This window comes from Hibiscus syriacus, unplaced genomic scaffold, assembly GCF_006381635.1.
Source record: "Hibiscus syriacus cultivar Baekdansim isolate YM2019G1 unplaced genomic scaffold, ASM638163v2 tig00110733_pilon, whole genome shotgun sequence".
NCBI classification, from domain to species: domain Eukaryota; kingdom Viridiplantae; phylum Streptophyta; class Magnoliopsida; order Malvales; family Malvaceae; genus Hibiscus; species Hibiscus syriacus.
The window spans coordinates 2,354,940-2,372,862 of record NW_024062845.1 but is presented as its reverse complement, the minus strand read 5'-3'; the positions used below and the strand labels follow the sequence as shown (position 1 = coordinate 2,372,862).

The window sequence follows — 17,923 nt, the reverse complement described above, 5'->3', positions numbered from 1 at the left end:
GGACAATCTCAATGTTTGATGCAAGGCGGTCATGTCTATCACCCTAGATTAGTTGCAGATCTATAGAAAAAAAATTGTTGTATCAAATGGAATGTCTGTAACAAGCTTCTCTAGAAGGCATGAAATGTTTCGTGTCATAGAGTTGCCACGACCTCTTTAAGGGATTGAAGTTGTGCCGTTGAGAGTAAATCTAAGGGATAGAACGTGCTACTGCGGGTTTTTTCAAGCTCTGAAGTATCCATGCTCTCATGTGATAGCAGTTTACTCGCATACATGTCATGACTATAACCATTTTGTGGATCCCGTATACCTACTATCTGAAGTTTTTAAGGTATACGAATTTGAGTTCCCCACATAGGTAATGACAAAGACCCTGATGAGGTTCAATATTGGCTTCTGATTGTACCAAATCCGAGTTTATTGAGGGAGCGTGGTAGTCCAAAATCCAATAGAATTCATTGCGATATGGATATTCGAGAAAGATCTAGACAAGACAAAAGATGTGGGCATTGTAGAAACCTAGGACACACTAGAAAAACATGTCCATTTCTGTTGTCATCAAGTAACAATTGATGAGGAAATGATGTAGTTGTTTATCAAATAATAATTATTGTACTTTAATTTGCAATTACTTCAAGTTAATGTTATTCGATAACCGCTGATGAAGATTAAAAAAACCATACAATTATACGAGATTGGACGTTGGCATTATATTAACGAATAACTGATATTAACGATATAATAAGTATTAAATGGTAAATGATAACCAAATTACAATAACTAATATTAAATGGTAATAAACAAAATTAAGCAAAATAAATTAACAAAAAGTCTAATAAATTTAACAAAATAAATTAAAATAAATCCAACCACATTAACGAATTTAAAAAAATATTAAATGATAAATAATAAAAAATTACAATAAAAAAGTCCAATAAACAACTACAATAAAAAGTATTAAATACAAATATAATAAAAAAAATCTATCGATGTCTGCGACGCGAATGTGTTCTGCAAGGCGGTGGCTGTCGGTCTCGAGGATGATTTCTTCGTATCACTGGTTGTGACTCCTCGCTGTCATCATCATCGTCGTCCTCGTCCTTGTCCTGAGCAGCTAAATTTTGTTGATGAGGAGTTGATGACGATGAAGCACCTCCATAGAATAAAGACTCTGGCGGTGTATGACTGACTATCCCACCGGCCTGCGAAAACTGGGAAAACTCATAAAACCCAGACATCGTTGAGTGTGAAAACTATACAAGAGGTGTATTGATGCGGCCATGGGTGATGAGACTGAACCCGCCAAAATGTGGGCATATGAACCCCAAGTCAGATCTACAAACATAGACCCATAATAGCCTTCAGGAGGGGTCATATAACTCTGTGAAGGTGGCGGCGGTGGGGTCATAAAATCAGGTGATGGTGGTGGCGGCGACATCGGGTAAGGGAATGGCGGTGGCGGCATAACATATGGTTGCGGTATGTAAGTCGCTGTAGACGGTGACTGCTGTGAAGGTCCTGTTGGTGCAGCTGAGGATGAACCGGAAGCACCTGCTTTCTGTTCACGAGTCGGGGGACGATGGTGCTGTGTTAGTGAACGTCTTTGTCGATGTCGTGAAAAGGTCCACCCTCGTACATCCTCGGGAAACAGAAACAGTTTCCCGTTTCTGTTGAACCACTCATAATAATCATCACCAACCGTCAAGTGATCAACATAAATGGGCTCTGTACGGGGAAGGCGCCGATGTCGATCCTCCCACAACACGACCTACTCATGATGCCTCACCAGCCAATCTGTATCGCTCTTGCCGCGTCTATCTATGCTATGCAACTCGTCCATATTGCGAGGTGCTTCCGGAATTGGTTGAAAACAACAAAATTGCCGGAGCACGCGATCAGTGGAGTGCCACTCGACGGTCGCATAACAGATCAAAGGGACCATCGCCATCCAAACATCTAATGGTCCCCTCAACTCAGGTGGGATCACCGTCTTCACATCATCATTAGAATATGGCACCCATTCAAACTAAAACAAATATATATAATTTTTATCAAAATAATAATCTAATTATATAACTATAATCTAAAATTTTAAACATTAAAATTCATACCTCTGTGCCAGCCTTTTGATCGATTAGCACCCTAATTTTTTCTAAATCATCAGGTAGCTCCTAATTATTTTTCCTATCAGTAGACCATCTATTCAAGGAAAAAATTTTATTATACGAAATGATTAATATACGAAATCAGTTTTATAATTATCTCAAGAGTAGCGGAAATACGAATGAGTTCTTCACAACGGGACATAAAAAGGGCAATCGATACCATGCCCAAGACTGCAGCAGGAGGAGACATCCGCCGATAGCATTTCTCCTGTAGTCAGTGGCTCAACACATCTCCCTGTACAATAAAGCCAAAATTGCCTAGCCCCAACTGAGTGATCCGGCCAGACGAAAGTCGCCAAGATGTCGCAAGCACATATAGTGAACTTGGTTGCGCGATTTGTCCGGCATTAACAACCCTCCTATCACCTGCAGTATGCATGCCCGAGTATACATTTTAACTTCATCATCAGAGGTGTCCTCACTCAACTCCTGAAAATTGGCATCTAACCAATTTAACGATATATGACCACCGTTAAAATTTTCCGGGACACTTTCTAGATTTTCCCGACACAAAGTAGTCCAAGAACCCTGAGCGATCCCTGATATCACATCTCCATCCACCGGAATTCCCAGGTGCATAGCAACATCCTCAAATGTAATCGTGCACTCTCCGCACGGAAGATGAAATGTGTGGGTCTCCGGCCTCAACCGCTCTACTAAGATAGAAATAAGGTCTGATTCTATCTTACAGTGACCCTGATATCTACATATGTAACCGAATCTAGCCTCTACTAAATACGGTAAGACACAACTAAATATCACTAACTTAAGGTTCCTAATAAAAGGATCTAATACACGGTCCTTCTCCTAAAATTAAATAATTACAAAAATTAATTATTAATCTAATAATCATGCATTAAATAAATCAACAAATTATTACTAATAATTTAAATTAAATTAAAACGTTAAAATGTTATCGTATCAGCAAAGTGTCGAGATATATGATTTCCATCCAAGCGAAGTAGATCATCTTCCATTTTATATCTGCAAAAAAATTAATTAAGTAAAATATTAAATACTTAAATAAATTAAATATAAAATATTAAAAATATAATAAAATATACCTTAGACAGAGATTATAAGAGTATTTGAGAGAAGTTGGGAGAAATTGAGAGAATTTGGTGTGATGAAAGTGATTGAGGATGTGATATTTATAGGGAGGGATTGAGGTGTGAAGAGTCGGAGTAGGTGGGTAATTACACCTAAGGCGCGCCGTAGGGGGCACGCTTTTCTGACGCGTGATAGATTTACAGGTAAGACGCGACACCTGCCCCGCGTTATACTCCGCTTTACACACGTGTATCCCATATCAACATAAGGCGCGGTCCTTACTCCACGTGATATCAAATCAACGTAAAACGTTTTTAAGGAGACACGCCTTCCTACAAAATATGTTACATCAAAAGAATATTATTGAACAATGCCTAATCAAAAAAAAACTGTGAACGGTGATTTTTCAGAAAAAAACGCCATTAACTACATTGCTTAGTTTCGTTTAATGTGAATTTATTATTCTTGTTTTATTTGACCGTCAATAATGGGCAAAAGGTTAAAAAGAAAAAAAAAAGCACTCCTATTGTCTTTTCGGCTCTTTATCATTGATCATTGTGTTTCTTCTTTCATTTTTATTATTATTTTACATTTAAAGTTAGTCGAAAATTTGAATCATAAAGTGATAAAAAGAAAAATAATAAAGGTTTATATTCATTTATTAAATTTATTCTAAACTGATTTTTTTAAATTTTAAAAATGTATGTATGAAACATAATTAAAAAAATATGTGAAGTTTTTTTATGTAAATAAAAACTACTATATATATATATACACACACAACTATGGTAAAAAATCATTAGAGCATCAAACTATTAAAAGATTACCGATAATTATAAAACCAAAATCGAGCGTTATGAGAAAATTATTTTCGAACGCAAACCACATATTTAAATCTTATATGAGAGTAAAAAAGATCAATATGACAACACATAAATAATATATTAATCAATCAGAGCGACATCAAATTTAATCAAAAAATTTAATGACTAATAAAAACCAAAAATGTGTTAAGAATAGAGAAAAATGTATTATAAAAATAGAGTTATTAAAAATTTTAAAAATAAAATAAAAATTTGATATGGAAAGATAAAAATAAATAAATAATATATAAATTTTAAGTTTACTGCCCATATGAAAGGAAATGGGTCCATATATTACTCCAAAGCGAAGTCGGTGCAGTGTATGCATGCCATGGCCCGCTATGGCTTTTTCTTTCTTTCTTATCTTAGATTCAGTTTCACCTGCCTTAAATTATTTTTTTAGTTGTTCTCCCGATTCTAAGGTTTTGTTTTAACTAATCCAAACTAATTCTAGTCATACACTTAGTTTTGGTGTGTGAGTCCCTCAGCATGGATTTTTTATAAACACAAAGACTCAAACTTGAGACCTTGCTTAAGCGATATCAAACTGTTTACCACTTGAAAAATAATTTTTTTTACCATTTATCTCTAAAAAAGTGTTGCACATCACAGCTAATAATCACATGATGCATAGAAGATCCAAGGACTTTTTGATGGGTTTGTCTCAGCAAAGGCAGATTAATGTACGACTAAGAAACAGTGTGACCGGAAATTTAATAAGATACTTAACAAAGTCGGTTAAGCGCTACCAGAAATGTTGACCAATAATAATGTTGTAGGTGGAAAACATGAAGAAATATTAAAAATTTGGCAATTGACAAACTTTGTTTATCGATAGGTATTGATATCGTGCACATAAGTATCAATATATAAAGTAATATATAAGAAAGTGATGAAAACCGATTAAAAGTAGACATGTATCGATACCTTTATAAGAATATGTATAAAAGTATCGGTATTTTAGTAATTTAAAAAATTACAATAAAAATACCTATAAAGTATTGATACCTTACACACATGTATCGATACATGACAATATAACAAGTTGAAATTTGACAAATCCGGTTTCAATTTGACAAAACATGTAACGAATTTGGCTAAACCAATTGGAAAATGACAAAACCGGTTGAAATTTGACAAAACCGGTAAAAAGCTACCGGAATTGTTGAAATTTGTATCGAAACGTTTATAAGTATATGTACCAAAGTATCAGTATTGTAGGAATTTAAAAGAAATAAAAAAAGGAAAACATCTCGAAAGTATTGATACCTTACACACATATATCGATACATGACAATATAACATGTTGAAATTGGACAAAACCAGTTTCAATTTGAAAAAACCGGTAAAGAGCTATCGGAAGTCTTGACAGTATCAATACTTTTATAAGTATGTTTACCAAAGTATCAGTATTGTAGGAATTGAAAAGAATTGAATAATAGCGCCTATAAAGTATCGATATCTTATACGCATGTATCGATACAAGAAATATAACATGTTGAAATCTGACAAAACCGGTTTCAATTTGACAAATCCGGTAAAGCGCTACCGGATATGTTGACGGTATCGATACTTTTATAAGTATATGTACCATAGTATCGATACTTTAGGAACTGAAAATAAATAAAAAAATGAAAACGTCTCCAAAGTATCGATACTTTACACAAAAGTATCGAGACTTGGGTAATGGTATCAATTAAATATAAATAATATAACCGATTAAAATATCAAAGGCATTGCTATCAGAGAAATAGATAGAATATGGTCGTAGTTTTTGAAATCGAAGTGTATTAGTTGCTGCGAAATAGAAGCAATACTTTTTTGAAAGCGTAGTTGTTTGTTTGTTGTTGTAATCGAATTGAAAGATATGTTGTCGAAGCCCTAGTTTTTTAGTAGTGCAATATTCGAAAATAGGGGTTAGGTTTTAGGGTTTTCAAAGTAAAGAAGGATTTGTGATTGATTATAGGTAGAAAGTTATATTCTAGGTATAAAATAAATATCGATACTTTTATATAATGTTATAGGTAGAAATTGATATTGTATGTTATATAATGGTACTGAACTTGTAGTAGAGAGTATTCCCATTCCTTTGAAAGAAACCCGATTACTATAGGATTAGTTATCGATACTTGTATATTGAATAAACTGTATGTAACTTGTATTTGATTTAATTTAATGCTTGAATGTTCATAAATTGATATATGAAAGAAAAATGAAGTCAATGGATCTTGCAATTGTTGTTCGCGAAGACGACATTAAAATGGAGCTCGAGAGTATCAGCAATGAAAAAAATCGAAAGCAACCACTGGGTGGATATATGTACTTCTAGTAAGTATCAACGTATTTGTGTAATTGTTGTTAAGATGGTAATTGGATTAAAGTATTTAAGAACTTGAAATTGATTACAAATTTCAAATCTTGACAGTATAATTGAATGTCAAAGGATGAAGGAAGCTGGTAATTACAACATCGGTTCGATATGTAAACTGAAATTGACATTGAATATTATTTAGAGTTAATTTATTGATTAAGAAATTTTATGCTTAATTTTAGGTAAAACATGAGGTGTTGGAGAAATGGAAGTCGACGAGTGATGTTGAGAAGGAACCATATGTGACAATGTCAAAAAAGGATAGCCAACAATATAAAGCTTGGAGGAAAGCGCATGAAAAGAAGGTATTCATTAAACTTGTAAATACTATGATAAACGATATATAAAAACACTAACATTATATATTTTTTAAAAATGCTGGAAGTGTCAACAAGATGTAACATCAAAAGAGTGAACTCCATAATTGAACACTTGAAGGAGAATAATAAAGTTCATGTGCTGGAAGAAATAGAGTTTGGATCTTTGATAGGAGTGAGGGATCGACCAATTCGGAGGGAATTGTGTCGATTGTTGATGGAGGAATTTGATGTAGAAAATTGTAGAGTTCAAAATGGTAATTATTCATTTCCTCTGGGTCCCATGTGTTGTAGTCGTTTTGGGGCTAGAAGATAAAGACAATAGTGTTAAAGAAGTTATTAAGACGAAGAACTGGAAAACACTTGCTAAGAAATATGATTTAAAGTCCAAGGTGACCTATGCTGGACTTGAGGAGGAAATTAAAAGCGGAACTTATGACGGGATAACCTGAAGGCCTGTGTACTATTATACCTTGTCGGAATCTTTATTTGTCCAACGGGTGATACATCCCCGATAAAGGATAATATCAAGTTGATTTGCGACGAAGGGTTGAAAGGTGAATTGAATTGGGCTAAATATGTTCATGACAAATTGATTGAATCAATAATTAGCTTTCAGAAAGGCCGAAGCCAGACATACCTCAAATGGTGCATAGTAATCTTAGAGGTAAATGAGTTGAAGGATGTGTTGGGTTAGAAAACTTTTAAATATAGTTATTATAGAAAATGATAAATTTCACTATAAATGCATGTTGTATTGTTTGATTTTTGGTATGATTGTACAAGTGTGCCGGCATTCCAAAGAACTGGAGTGACACGCATCCGTGTATGGGAAAAGGAAGAAGTAATTCGAGTGATGATAAAATTGAAGTTGGAAAGACCAAGCAATAAAGAAAGGGTAATAAAAGTTATTATATAATATTAAGAATAAAAAAAAAGTGTTAATATTATACTTTTTTTAATCATACTATATTAATTAAATTATCAATACCTAATTAAATTTTAATTCAAATAAAAAATACTCTATTAAATTAAAATTAATCTAATTAAAAAATTATAAAAAATTTAGGTTGTTGCGAAGGAGAAGGCTTGCATTCTTGTTACAAACAATTCAGTTGTTGGTGTCTAAAACGTGATCTTTATTGTTCACGTGATCATTGTGTATTTTACCCTTACTTTTACCGATACAAGGATTTAGTTTTCAATGATATCCAATTACTTTTTCATTATAATTTTGTAATTTTATACTACTATATTAAAAGGAAAAATATTTTAATTATATTTCTATCAAAATCATCGAATTAATTTATTAGTATGAAAAATGGACATTCTTTTAAAAAAATAATAAATACACATTAATTTATTATCTCTACCTCCCTAAGATTTATTGATAATAATCCTATACATGTGTTATAACACATTTAACTAGCATTGCAGATAACATTTGATTTCAAGCTGACTCCATAGTTCAGCTCCCAGAAGATGTTAGAAGCATGTTATTGCAATAAATCTAAATAATCCCAATTTATCACATTCTCAGAATCCATAATTTCAGTCAAACACTACTAACCATGTATCGACCATCGGTCGAAATATGTGAGAACAAATACAAAATTCTCACATCCATGGTTTCAAGCGTAAAAAACGAAGGATTACGGTATCATGCAAGTCATTCTTAGAAAATATGCAAAGCTAAGATGGCAAACCACCTTCAGCTGCCAATTTTATTCTCTGGTGATGCTCTCCAACCTTGTAATTTACTATTTCCTTGAACAACTGAGAATCCAACACACAGTCTGAGCGGCCGTACACGGCTGCCTGGATGCTAGCCACGAGTTTTGCTATCTCACGGCCAGAGAAACCTTCCGTCATTTTGGCAGCCTCTCGGATCACATCTTCAGACAAATCTTTTATGGTTATCTTCTGTGCTTCTTTATTGAACAGAGCACCCCACTTAGATGTACTACCATCAGTTTCACCACCAAGGTATTTGTTTAAATAAAGCTTCAAAAGTTGGAATCTTTCTTCCTCCCCAGGAAGTGGGAACTCAATCACCTCATCAATACGATCAGTGATAGCACTGTCAAGATCCCCTGGTCTGTTTGTGGCAAGCACAAGAACTATATCTCTTGACTGATCCCCAGTTCGAAAGAGCAACGCATTCAAAGCACTCCGCTGTGCTTCACTCATATGTATACTGTTACGCCTGTATTTATGAAACCAACAGCAATGATGTCACCAAAAAGGTCTAATTCCACCTAGAAACTTTACACATGCCAAGGATATGGTAAACTTACTCGCATAGAAAAGCATCAGCTTCATCAATAAAAAGCAATAAACCTTTCTTTGACTTCTTCGCCCAATCAAATATCTCATGGATTTTGGTGACAGCCTGAGCACCCAGTGGTGCAACATCACCTCCTGTCATCATTGCATAATCCAATCCCTGCAACATATAGTGTCAAAACACAGCAAAAAAGCTTAGTAGGGTCAAGTTGGATCTATTCTGGCCACAGGAAATTCAAGAAGACATTCATTTCCATAACATATATTGTAATCTCCTATATCAAATGTTATAGAACAGACTATTACTTCTCAGATAGACGAGTAAATCTCTGAGAATTCAACATTTTCAGTTGATTTTCCTTTTGTATTTCATATTATGAAGCTTATAGGAATTTGTTCCATCCTTTGCTAAGGCAGCAATTTGAGGGTATGCTAAAAGTATCTCACAGTATGTACGATGGGCCGGGGGGGGGGGGGAACTGAAATGACAAATCACCACTTACCGACTTTTGTGCTATCTCCCTTGCAACCATTGTTTTACCAGTACCTGGAGGCCCATAAAACAGCATGTTTCTGAAAGGAGCTTGATGGTTTTTGGTGTTTGCTGTAGCCCTAGCAAGATGCTCTATTCTCCTTTTCAGTGAGGGGTGGAGAACAACATTCTGAAGACTCTTTTTGCTTTCCAATGGTGCTGCTGTACTGTAATTGAAAATTCGGTTCCTTGCTTGAGACATCATGCCCGACCATGGAAATTTAGCAATGGATGATTCTCGTATCAGTGATGGCTGTCCCAGAATCCTATTAATATAACCCCATGTGACTCTAGCTCCTTCTCTGTGATCACAATAAGGAATTCAGCTTTTAAGATGTCTTGAAATGGGAAATAGATTTAAGAACTGATAATCAATTTAAGTAAGAATGTCTTTGTGACATAAACATGAGCCAATATTCAATTCAGAACTATTCATCCTTCCCTCAAATCTGTGAATAGGGTACAACTTAACATTATGCTAATAGCAGTTCACTAAGATAATAAATCATTTATATTAAAGTCAGAATGTATTTGTGACATAAACATGGGAGCCTATTGAGGGCATAAAACTGTTCATCTTTCCTATAAATTAGTGAATTGGGCACAGCCAAACATGGCAACCAAACATTGTAGCAATACACTTCAAAATTACAATTACAATTACCCACCAAAAAAAAAGATGGTGATGGAAGAGTTCAAGGTGGCATCAGCTGTGGTAGTAATATTCGTATATGGCAGATTAAGTTCTTTGGCCAATATATTTTCACATGTTTTTATAACATTTTTTAATCTAGTTAACAGGATAACATCCACCACTGCTGCACATCCAAGAAAACATCCATACCACCCAAATGGAGATGTCTTGATTGGATTATACAAAAACCTACTTCCAGTGTCTCAAACATTTGAAATGAGCTTCCCTTTGTGACAAAGAAAATTAGTATCTTTTGTTTGCAAATTAGGAGTGTGATTATGCAAAACTTTAAAGAGGAAAATTTTTAAATAGTTTAATCCACTAAACTAAACTTTGATGGACAGCAGCAACAAAAATAAAAATACCTTGTTGTATAAACACCAGCAGCTAATGCAGTAACTCCTCCAACTGTCATAAGCAGCTTATTCCTATCAGTCAATAAAGTTCTAAACCCCCCTGTAAAATTCATTTCAAGAACCATACAAGAACCTCCAGTTGGATTTTAAAAATCATAAAGTTACAAGACAGATACCAGTAGAGCATAGAATACAAAAACATACCTTCTATGTGACTAAACGTTGTATTAATTGCAGCAAGCCATTTCTCTCTTTCTCCATTCACCCTTTCTATTAACATCCGCCTTTTATGATCCTCTGTCAATTTTGCCTCATGGGCACGTCCCTCAGCCTCAGCCATGGCCTTAACTCTTATAGTTTCCCTTTCTATTTCAGCCCTCTCTTTCTCTGTCTGGCGTTGCTGAGCTTGTATTTGCTCTTCAGTAGCTCGTCTTGCTTGTTCTTTCCTGATAGATGACTCTTCTTGCATCTTAACCAATTCAGCATTATGTTTCCTCTGAGCTTCATGATCTGCCTGCAAAGGTTGACAAGATTGTAAATATAACAGTTTGATAGAAGTGTTAAAGCAGATTTGATGCTTGAAGGGGAGAGAGAAGGAACATCTAAATGAAAAGTCAAAACCAAACCCTGACACTTACACCAACAAGAAACATAAAATATTACAACTATGCGTGTAAACGAGCCGAGTCGAGCTCGAGTATTGCTGAGCTCGACTCGACTCGAAAACTTTGAAATAAAGCTCGACTCGACTCGAAAACTCGCGAGCTTAAGATTTTCAAGCTTGACTTGAACTCGAAATCTTGAACTAAAGCTCATGAGCAGCTCAAAATGAAAAACAAATCTTAAATTTAACTCGATTGAAGCCTCAAACTCGAACCTGAACCTTAAATACATGAAAATCTTACTGTATTTAAAAAAATAAATACATAAATATTAATATTATTAATAATTTATTTTAAAAATAAAATAAAATCTTAATATATTATATTTTCGAGCTACTCACGAGCTTTTCGAGTCGAATATCAAGTAGCTCGTTTCGGCTCGTTAAGAACTCGAGTCGAGGTCGAGTCCATTCGATCCGAGTATTTATCGAGCTTTGATCGAGTCGATCTCAAGTAGCTTGCGATCTGTCTCGTCTCATTTACAGCCCTAATTACAACCTTAAGCCAAACGAACCAAAGTTTCAATATAGAAGGATTTAGTTAAAATAGTTGATAATTTAGTTTTTACATATATTTGGAGGTTCCTTAAGCTAACCCTTTTCCAGGAGTTTAACATAGAAAAAAAAAAACAGATAACAAAGCTCCTTTTACCTGCATTCTTTTTCTAGCTAACTCATCTTCATATCGTAGCATTTGTGCTTTTGCCTGAGCTTGTTGTTGCATTAAATTCCGTTGCTCCTCAGCCAACTTCCTTTGCCTTTCCTGTCAATGCGATGGAAGATAGACGTAACATCCAGTAAAATCATAGAAGTATTTTCACAAACTGCATTGCTAAGTGGTAATTGTGAGTTGTGACGACATGATTAGAACAATGGACTGGAAGAAAGACAATTGAAATTGTGGAAGGGTTTAGCTTATCACTCACAATATCAGCCTGCGATTGCATTGCTTCATAATGAGCTTTTTCAGCATCTAAGTGACCTAGTCGTGTTTGTTCCTGCTTTCTCATAAGATCAAAAACCTGAAGAAACAAAATTTCATATCAGCAACTCAATTAATCCCACACAAACCTCCATTACCCGGTGAATCCCCAACCAGTTAAGCGTTTTCCTTTAATTTATTTATGTTTCAAAATAAAGAAATCAAACTTCCTATAAATCTACTTCCGTTTCGTTATTTGCTCAGAGCGAAAAATAAAAGGCAAGTAAACATAAATAGTTACTCGTTTGGCATTAGGAGAGTTGTTAATCTCGCGAAGAGCTTTAGCGCCTCTTTCGAGAGCCTCTGGATCAAACCCTGCCCCTTTGGGCTCCTCGGGCTCGTCCTTCGCATTTGATGATTGCTCTGCCTGCGAACCAGAAGAGGATGAGGAGAACGGAAACCAAAATGGCGAATCGGCGTAGGAACTGTTCTGGAACGTGGAGGCGGCGGTGGCAGCTAATGCTACGCCTGATGATAATCTAAAAACAGCCATTGTGATTAAGCAAAATAAGTTAAAGGGGGGGGTAATGAGTTAATGGGGGGGATTAGCAATGAGTTAGGATTGGATCTCGAATCACAAGGAACGGAAAAGGGAGAAGGTATGGCAAGTTCTCGGAGACGAGGGCGAGGGAGCCACCTTAAACCCTGCTTGCTGCTTGCTAGGGTTTAAACGGTTGAAATTTGACCCAATGGGTGGAAACACATTTTGTTTGGAGAACAATCCAATTGGGATATGTAACCGACCCGAAAAAGAGCTTTTCTTACCCATATGATTACTTGAAAAAAATTATTTATCAATATGGCAGTATTTTGAAATTAATTATCAAAGTAGCACCCTTTTAGAAGACCTTATCTGTCAAATGCGTTTTTTTCTCTCTCAAATAGAATAAGATATTAAACTCTAATTTTAATAATAAAAAATATTATTTTTTTCAATGATAAAATTAAAGATTTTAGTATTATTAGTCTTAGTTCATTCATAATTTAAGTAATTATGGCCACTCACATCGGCATGTTAATGGGAATTGACCATGGCCAGGATGCAGAGAAGCAATCAACATCTATGGGGGAAAGATTTTCTTTGATTTCAATGTGAACATGTCTAGTTGAAACGATTACAACAATCATATAGAGATTCTCTTAACATTTGTAGATAAATCTATGATGAATTTCATTTTTTACAGAATATTTTGATGAAAGAAGAATCACTGAGTCTGATGAAAATTTATTATATGGAACGAGACTCAGTAATTTTAAGTTACAATATTTTATAAATCTTAATTTAAGATGTCATTTTAAATAAATAAAAAATATAATGATATTTCAATGATGAAGAATCGGTGGAAAATATTAGGAACACAAGATGTTCAGATGTTGATAGCCATAATTTGCTACCTTACATGTGCAAATTTGACATTGACACAATGCATGTATCTTAATTTCTGGGGTGTATAGTTTCCTCATCTACAAAATTCTGGTGAGTTGTTAATTGAAATTGAGTTTAGGACAAAAGAATAAATGGTTGAAATGTTAAAATTCTATCACATCAAGCATTCAATTCGGAATTATTCATAATAAATTTGGTATAAAAATCATATTATTTAATAAAAAAATAAAAGTTTTATGTTCGAGTAGGGTTGTAAACTAGCAGAGTCGAGCTCGAGTATTGTTGAGTTTGACTCGAAAAGTGTAAAACTAAGTTCAATTTAACTCGAAAACCCACGAGCTTAAATTATCAAGCTCAACTCAAATTTGAATTTAAAATAAAATTCGACTAGACTCAAAAGCTCGTGAGCTTAAAATTTTTAAATTCGACTCGAGCTCGAACGTAAACTTTAAGGGGTCGTTTGGTTCACGAAATATAATATTGTATTTGGGAATGAGATTGCTTGAATGTTGTATTACCTTATAAATTTTGTATTATTTTGTTTGATTATTTAGCAAGAATGTAAGATTATAATGTTTTGTTAGATGAATATAAAATTACTTGAATGCATATTTTACTTAATTATCCCTATAATATACATTTTATAAAAAATTAAGCTTTAATATCAAATTATAAATATTTAAATGAAAATCCATAAAAATATTTTATTTGTTATACTATCTAACTTTTGTGAAAAATATATTTAACATATAAGTAAAATAATTAGTATATCAAATTTATATTTTTAAATGATTTTCATAATGTCGCGGTCGTCTTTTGGGTGGGCCCGGAATTAGGCTTCGACTTAGGAAAATGAATTAGGAATCGTCACTGACCATTTTAAAACGAATTTAGGTGGGTCGGACACCATCTTCCCTGATTTGCGTTGTACCATAAACGTGTCGGGTTCGGGAGTCGATTACGGTCAAGGAAGGATTAGCACCCTTGAACCGCCCTTTTGGTACCAATTAATTTATCGGTTATCTTAATTGCGAAAATTTAAATTTAAATTCAAATTTATCGATTCGAATTAATTACCTTTGACTGATCGAAATTTTTCTAAAAGAATAAAAAAATGTTAGATAAAAAATTAAATAAATAAAATGAAAAAATGAAAAAAAATAATAAAATAATAAATCAAATGGAAAAAAATAAGATAATAAATGAATAAACAAAAATTACATAGAAAAATATATTCATGTATAGATTAAATTGTACCATTGAGGCTCCATCCCCACATCCACGATCAATATCAAGTGATGGATTGAGACTTTTAGTGGGCTATGGCCTTGGACTTTTTGCCCCCACATATTAAATTAAACAACCTAGTAATCTATATAGATATTAAAGATCCACTCCAACTTAACGTGAAACATCCATAAAAGACAAGTAAATTTGATGAGTGAACCCAGATGTGAAAGTTAAAAGCAAAAATAAAATAAAAAAAAAACAAATAAATTGTCGGTGGGATTCTAGATTTTTTGAACTGCTAAGCAAGTTAAGAAGCAAAGCAAAGCTAAAAAACTTAAACTAAAAGCCTACTATTTTCCATTTGTGTATTTCCAGCGTTAATCTCTCCTGGTAGCGAGGTAATCAAAATTTGTTATTTGATCAGATACATCGATTCAGAAAAGAAATGAACGGTGGCGATGCTTACGATATGATGGAGTCGCAGTACATACGAAAACACCACATGCACGACATCAGAGACGACCGGTGCTCTTCTGCTCTTGTCAAACATGTCAAAGCTCCTGTTAATCTCGTAAGTTTTTATCTATTTCCTTATCTGCTAAATTTATGTTTATGTCTTTCGGACGGAAAAGAAAATCCGACGACTTTAAAGTTTCTATGGCAGCTTTAAGGCTTCCCGATCGACTTTAAGCCCTTCCCGTAAGTTTTCTCCTCTAGGTTCGTTTGAAAATCCCCTGTATTTTTCCTTGAAAACTCTGTATTTTCGTATCCTCCCTCCTCCCTGATTTTTGCACGTATTTATAGTACTTATGGAGTCTATTTTTAGATCCCATTAGAATTAGAATGCTAATATATTTTTAGTTTTCTTGACTTATTATGACCGGATTTCTCGGGTTGTTACTGTTGGTGTATGACTTCTCCAAGAAAAATGGGTGGTTGACCGAGGAATTTGGGACACCACCGTATGTGCGCCGAGGCTATAGAGCTACTGGGACCACCATTACTGCTCATGTGGGAAGTTGATGTGGAGACAGTGGATAAACGTTAGGCTTAGGGTTTGGTGCCTCTCAAATGTTGTCGGACTTTAATTGGTGGGCTTGTATTCGTTGGACCTGACCCGCAAATGAATGAGAAAAAAAATAAGTTAACATGTATGTAATTAAAGTACATACCGTAGATATTTATCATATAATATAATACATATATCTTGTATACCATAAATCATAACACATCAACATATAAATGTCATCTAATAAAAATCGGATGAAAATGCGTGTCTACAGCTGTCACTCTTTGTCCTTTTTTGTGGAACGAAAAATAAGACTGACAAAAGGACACAAATTTTCTTTCGGTGGAGTTGAAAAATAGTTACTGATATTTCAATTAAGAATAACTCACTGTTGAATTGAGTTGTAGATGACTCTTTTATTGCGAAGTCGAGTTCACTTTGAAATAATATGGAATTGAAGTCGTAATTCAGAATTTGAATCGGAATGTGGCTTCTCGTTGTCAAATTATGGTTAACTCCGGTCTTCTTCTCGGTTGAAAGACCTTGGTTTGAAAATTCGACTGAAAATAATTCTTTGACTTCACTAAGTGGTTGATAGGCACTCAAGCTGAATGAGATCGACCTCAAAAGGTCTTCGTCGATAAATAGCTTTTCTCGACTTAAGCTATGCTGCAAATGATGTGCTTTTGAGTTAAGCGAAACTGAACTCGAAGGTTTGGTGTTTCAAGAGAAACATTTTCAAAGGTTTTTTTGTGTTTCAAGAGAAACTATCTCAAAAGAAACTGTCTCGAGTGAGACAAAATTTGTTTAATGGAAAACAGATTCAAAGATTTTATTTCAAGGGAAATTGTCTCAAGAGAGACAAAATTTAGTTCCAAAAGAAACAGTCTCAAGGGAGACACAATTTGTTTCAAGGAAAACAGATTCAGAGATTTTGTTTCAAGAGAAACTGTCTCCAGAGAGACAAAATTTAGTTCTAAAAGAAACTGTCTCAAGAGAGACGAGATTTGTTTAAAGGAAAACATATTTAAATATTTTGTTTCAAGGGAAACTGTCTCAAGAGAGACAAAATTTGTTTTATGAGAAAATGTCTCAAGAGAGAAAAAATTTAGTTCTAAAAGAAACTATCTCAAGAGAGACAATACTTTGTTTCAAGGAAAACAAATTCAAAGTTTTTGTTTCAAGGGAAACTGTCTCAAGAGAGATAAAACTTGGAAACTGTCTCAAGAGAGACAATGGTGAGCACGATTCCCTTCGTCGTGAAGTTGAAACCGTGAATGACCTCTTCGTTGTGAAGTTGAGCCTTGGAATTGGATATATTTCGTCGTGAAGTTAAAACCTAGTATGCTGTTTCGAGGCCAATATCCTTCGCTGTGAAGTTGAAATTGACTTCGAAACTGGAAAGTTTGTTGAAAGACACTCCTTCTCTGAGTTGGATATCCTCCGCCGTGAAGTTGAAATCCAATATGGAGATGGATGCTACTTGTGTGTATGATTCCCTTCGTCGTGAAGTTGAAACCGTTGGTGGCCCCTTCGCCGTGAAGTTGAGTCAGGAATTGGATATCTTTCGTCGTGAAGTTGAAATCCAAGTAAGTTGTATTGTTCTGAGTCCAATATTCTCCGCCGTGAAGTTGAAATTGGCTCTGAAACTTGGAAATTGTTTGTTGACAACCAGTCGTCCCTTCGCTATGAAGTTGAACTTGTGTTGTCTCGAGTTCAATATCCTTCGCTGTGAAGCTGAAATTGGCTCTAAAACTGGGAAGCCCCTTCGTCGTGAAGTTGAGCCTCAAAATGGCACTATATCCTTCGTCATGGAGTTAAAATCGTGGATGTGTGGGTATGATATCCTCCGTTGTGAAGTTGAAATCGTGGATGTCCCATTCGCCGTGAAGTTGAGCCTTGACTTGAATATCATTCGTCGTGAAGTTGAAATCCATGTATTGTATGTTGCGGGTGGACACGATTCCCTTCGTCGTGAAATTGAAATCGTGGATGACCCCTTTATTGTGAAGTTTAACTT

General features: G+C 34.6%; 1 protein-coding gene across 1 annotated transcript; it reads right to left on the bottom strand.

Annotated features, from left to right (window-relative positions):
- Positions 1 to 8,413: 8,413 nt before the first annotated feature.
- LOC120139221 (ATPase family AAA domain-containing protein 3C-like) lies at positions 8,414 to 12,770 on the bottom strand. The gene is made up of 8 exons (XM_039154530.1): positions 12,519 to 12,770; positions 12,222 to 12,317; positions 11,948 to 12,058; positions 10,839 to 11,148; positions 10,644 to 10,734; positions 9,556 to 9,886; positions 9,064 to 9,212; positions 8,414 to 8,972 (listed from the first exon to the last, which is right to left on the bottom strand). The coding sequence occupies exons 1-8, from the start codon at positions 12,768 to 12,770 to the stop codon at positions 8,459 to 8,461; spliced, it is 1,854 nt and encodes a 617-aa protein (XP_039010461.1). The 3' UTR covers positions 8,414 to 8,458.
- Positions 12,771 to 17,923: the final 5,153 nt, after the last annotated feature.

Bases quoted from the DNA above. Each gene is read 5' to 3' on its own strand.
- LOC120139221 (XM_039154530.1), bottom strand. From the start codon at position 12,770: ATGGCTGTTTTTAGATTATCATCAGGCGTAGCATTAGCTGCCACCGCC. The intron at 11,149-11,947 runs GTAAAAGGAGCT...CAACCTTTGCAG, and splicing joins TAGCTAGAAAAAGAATGCAG to GCAGATCATGAAGCTCAGAG. The intron at 9,213-9,555 runs GTAAGTGGTGAT...TATATGTTGCAG, and splicing joins GGGAGATAGCACAAAAGTCG to GGATTGGATTATGCAATGAT.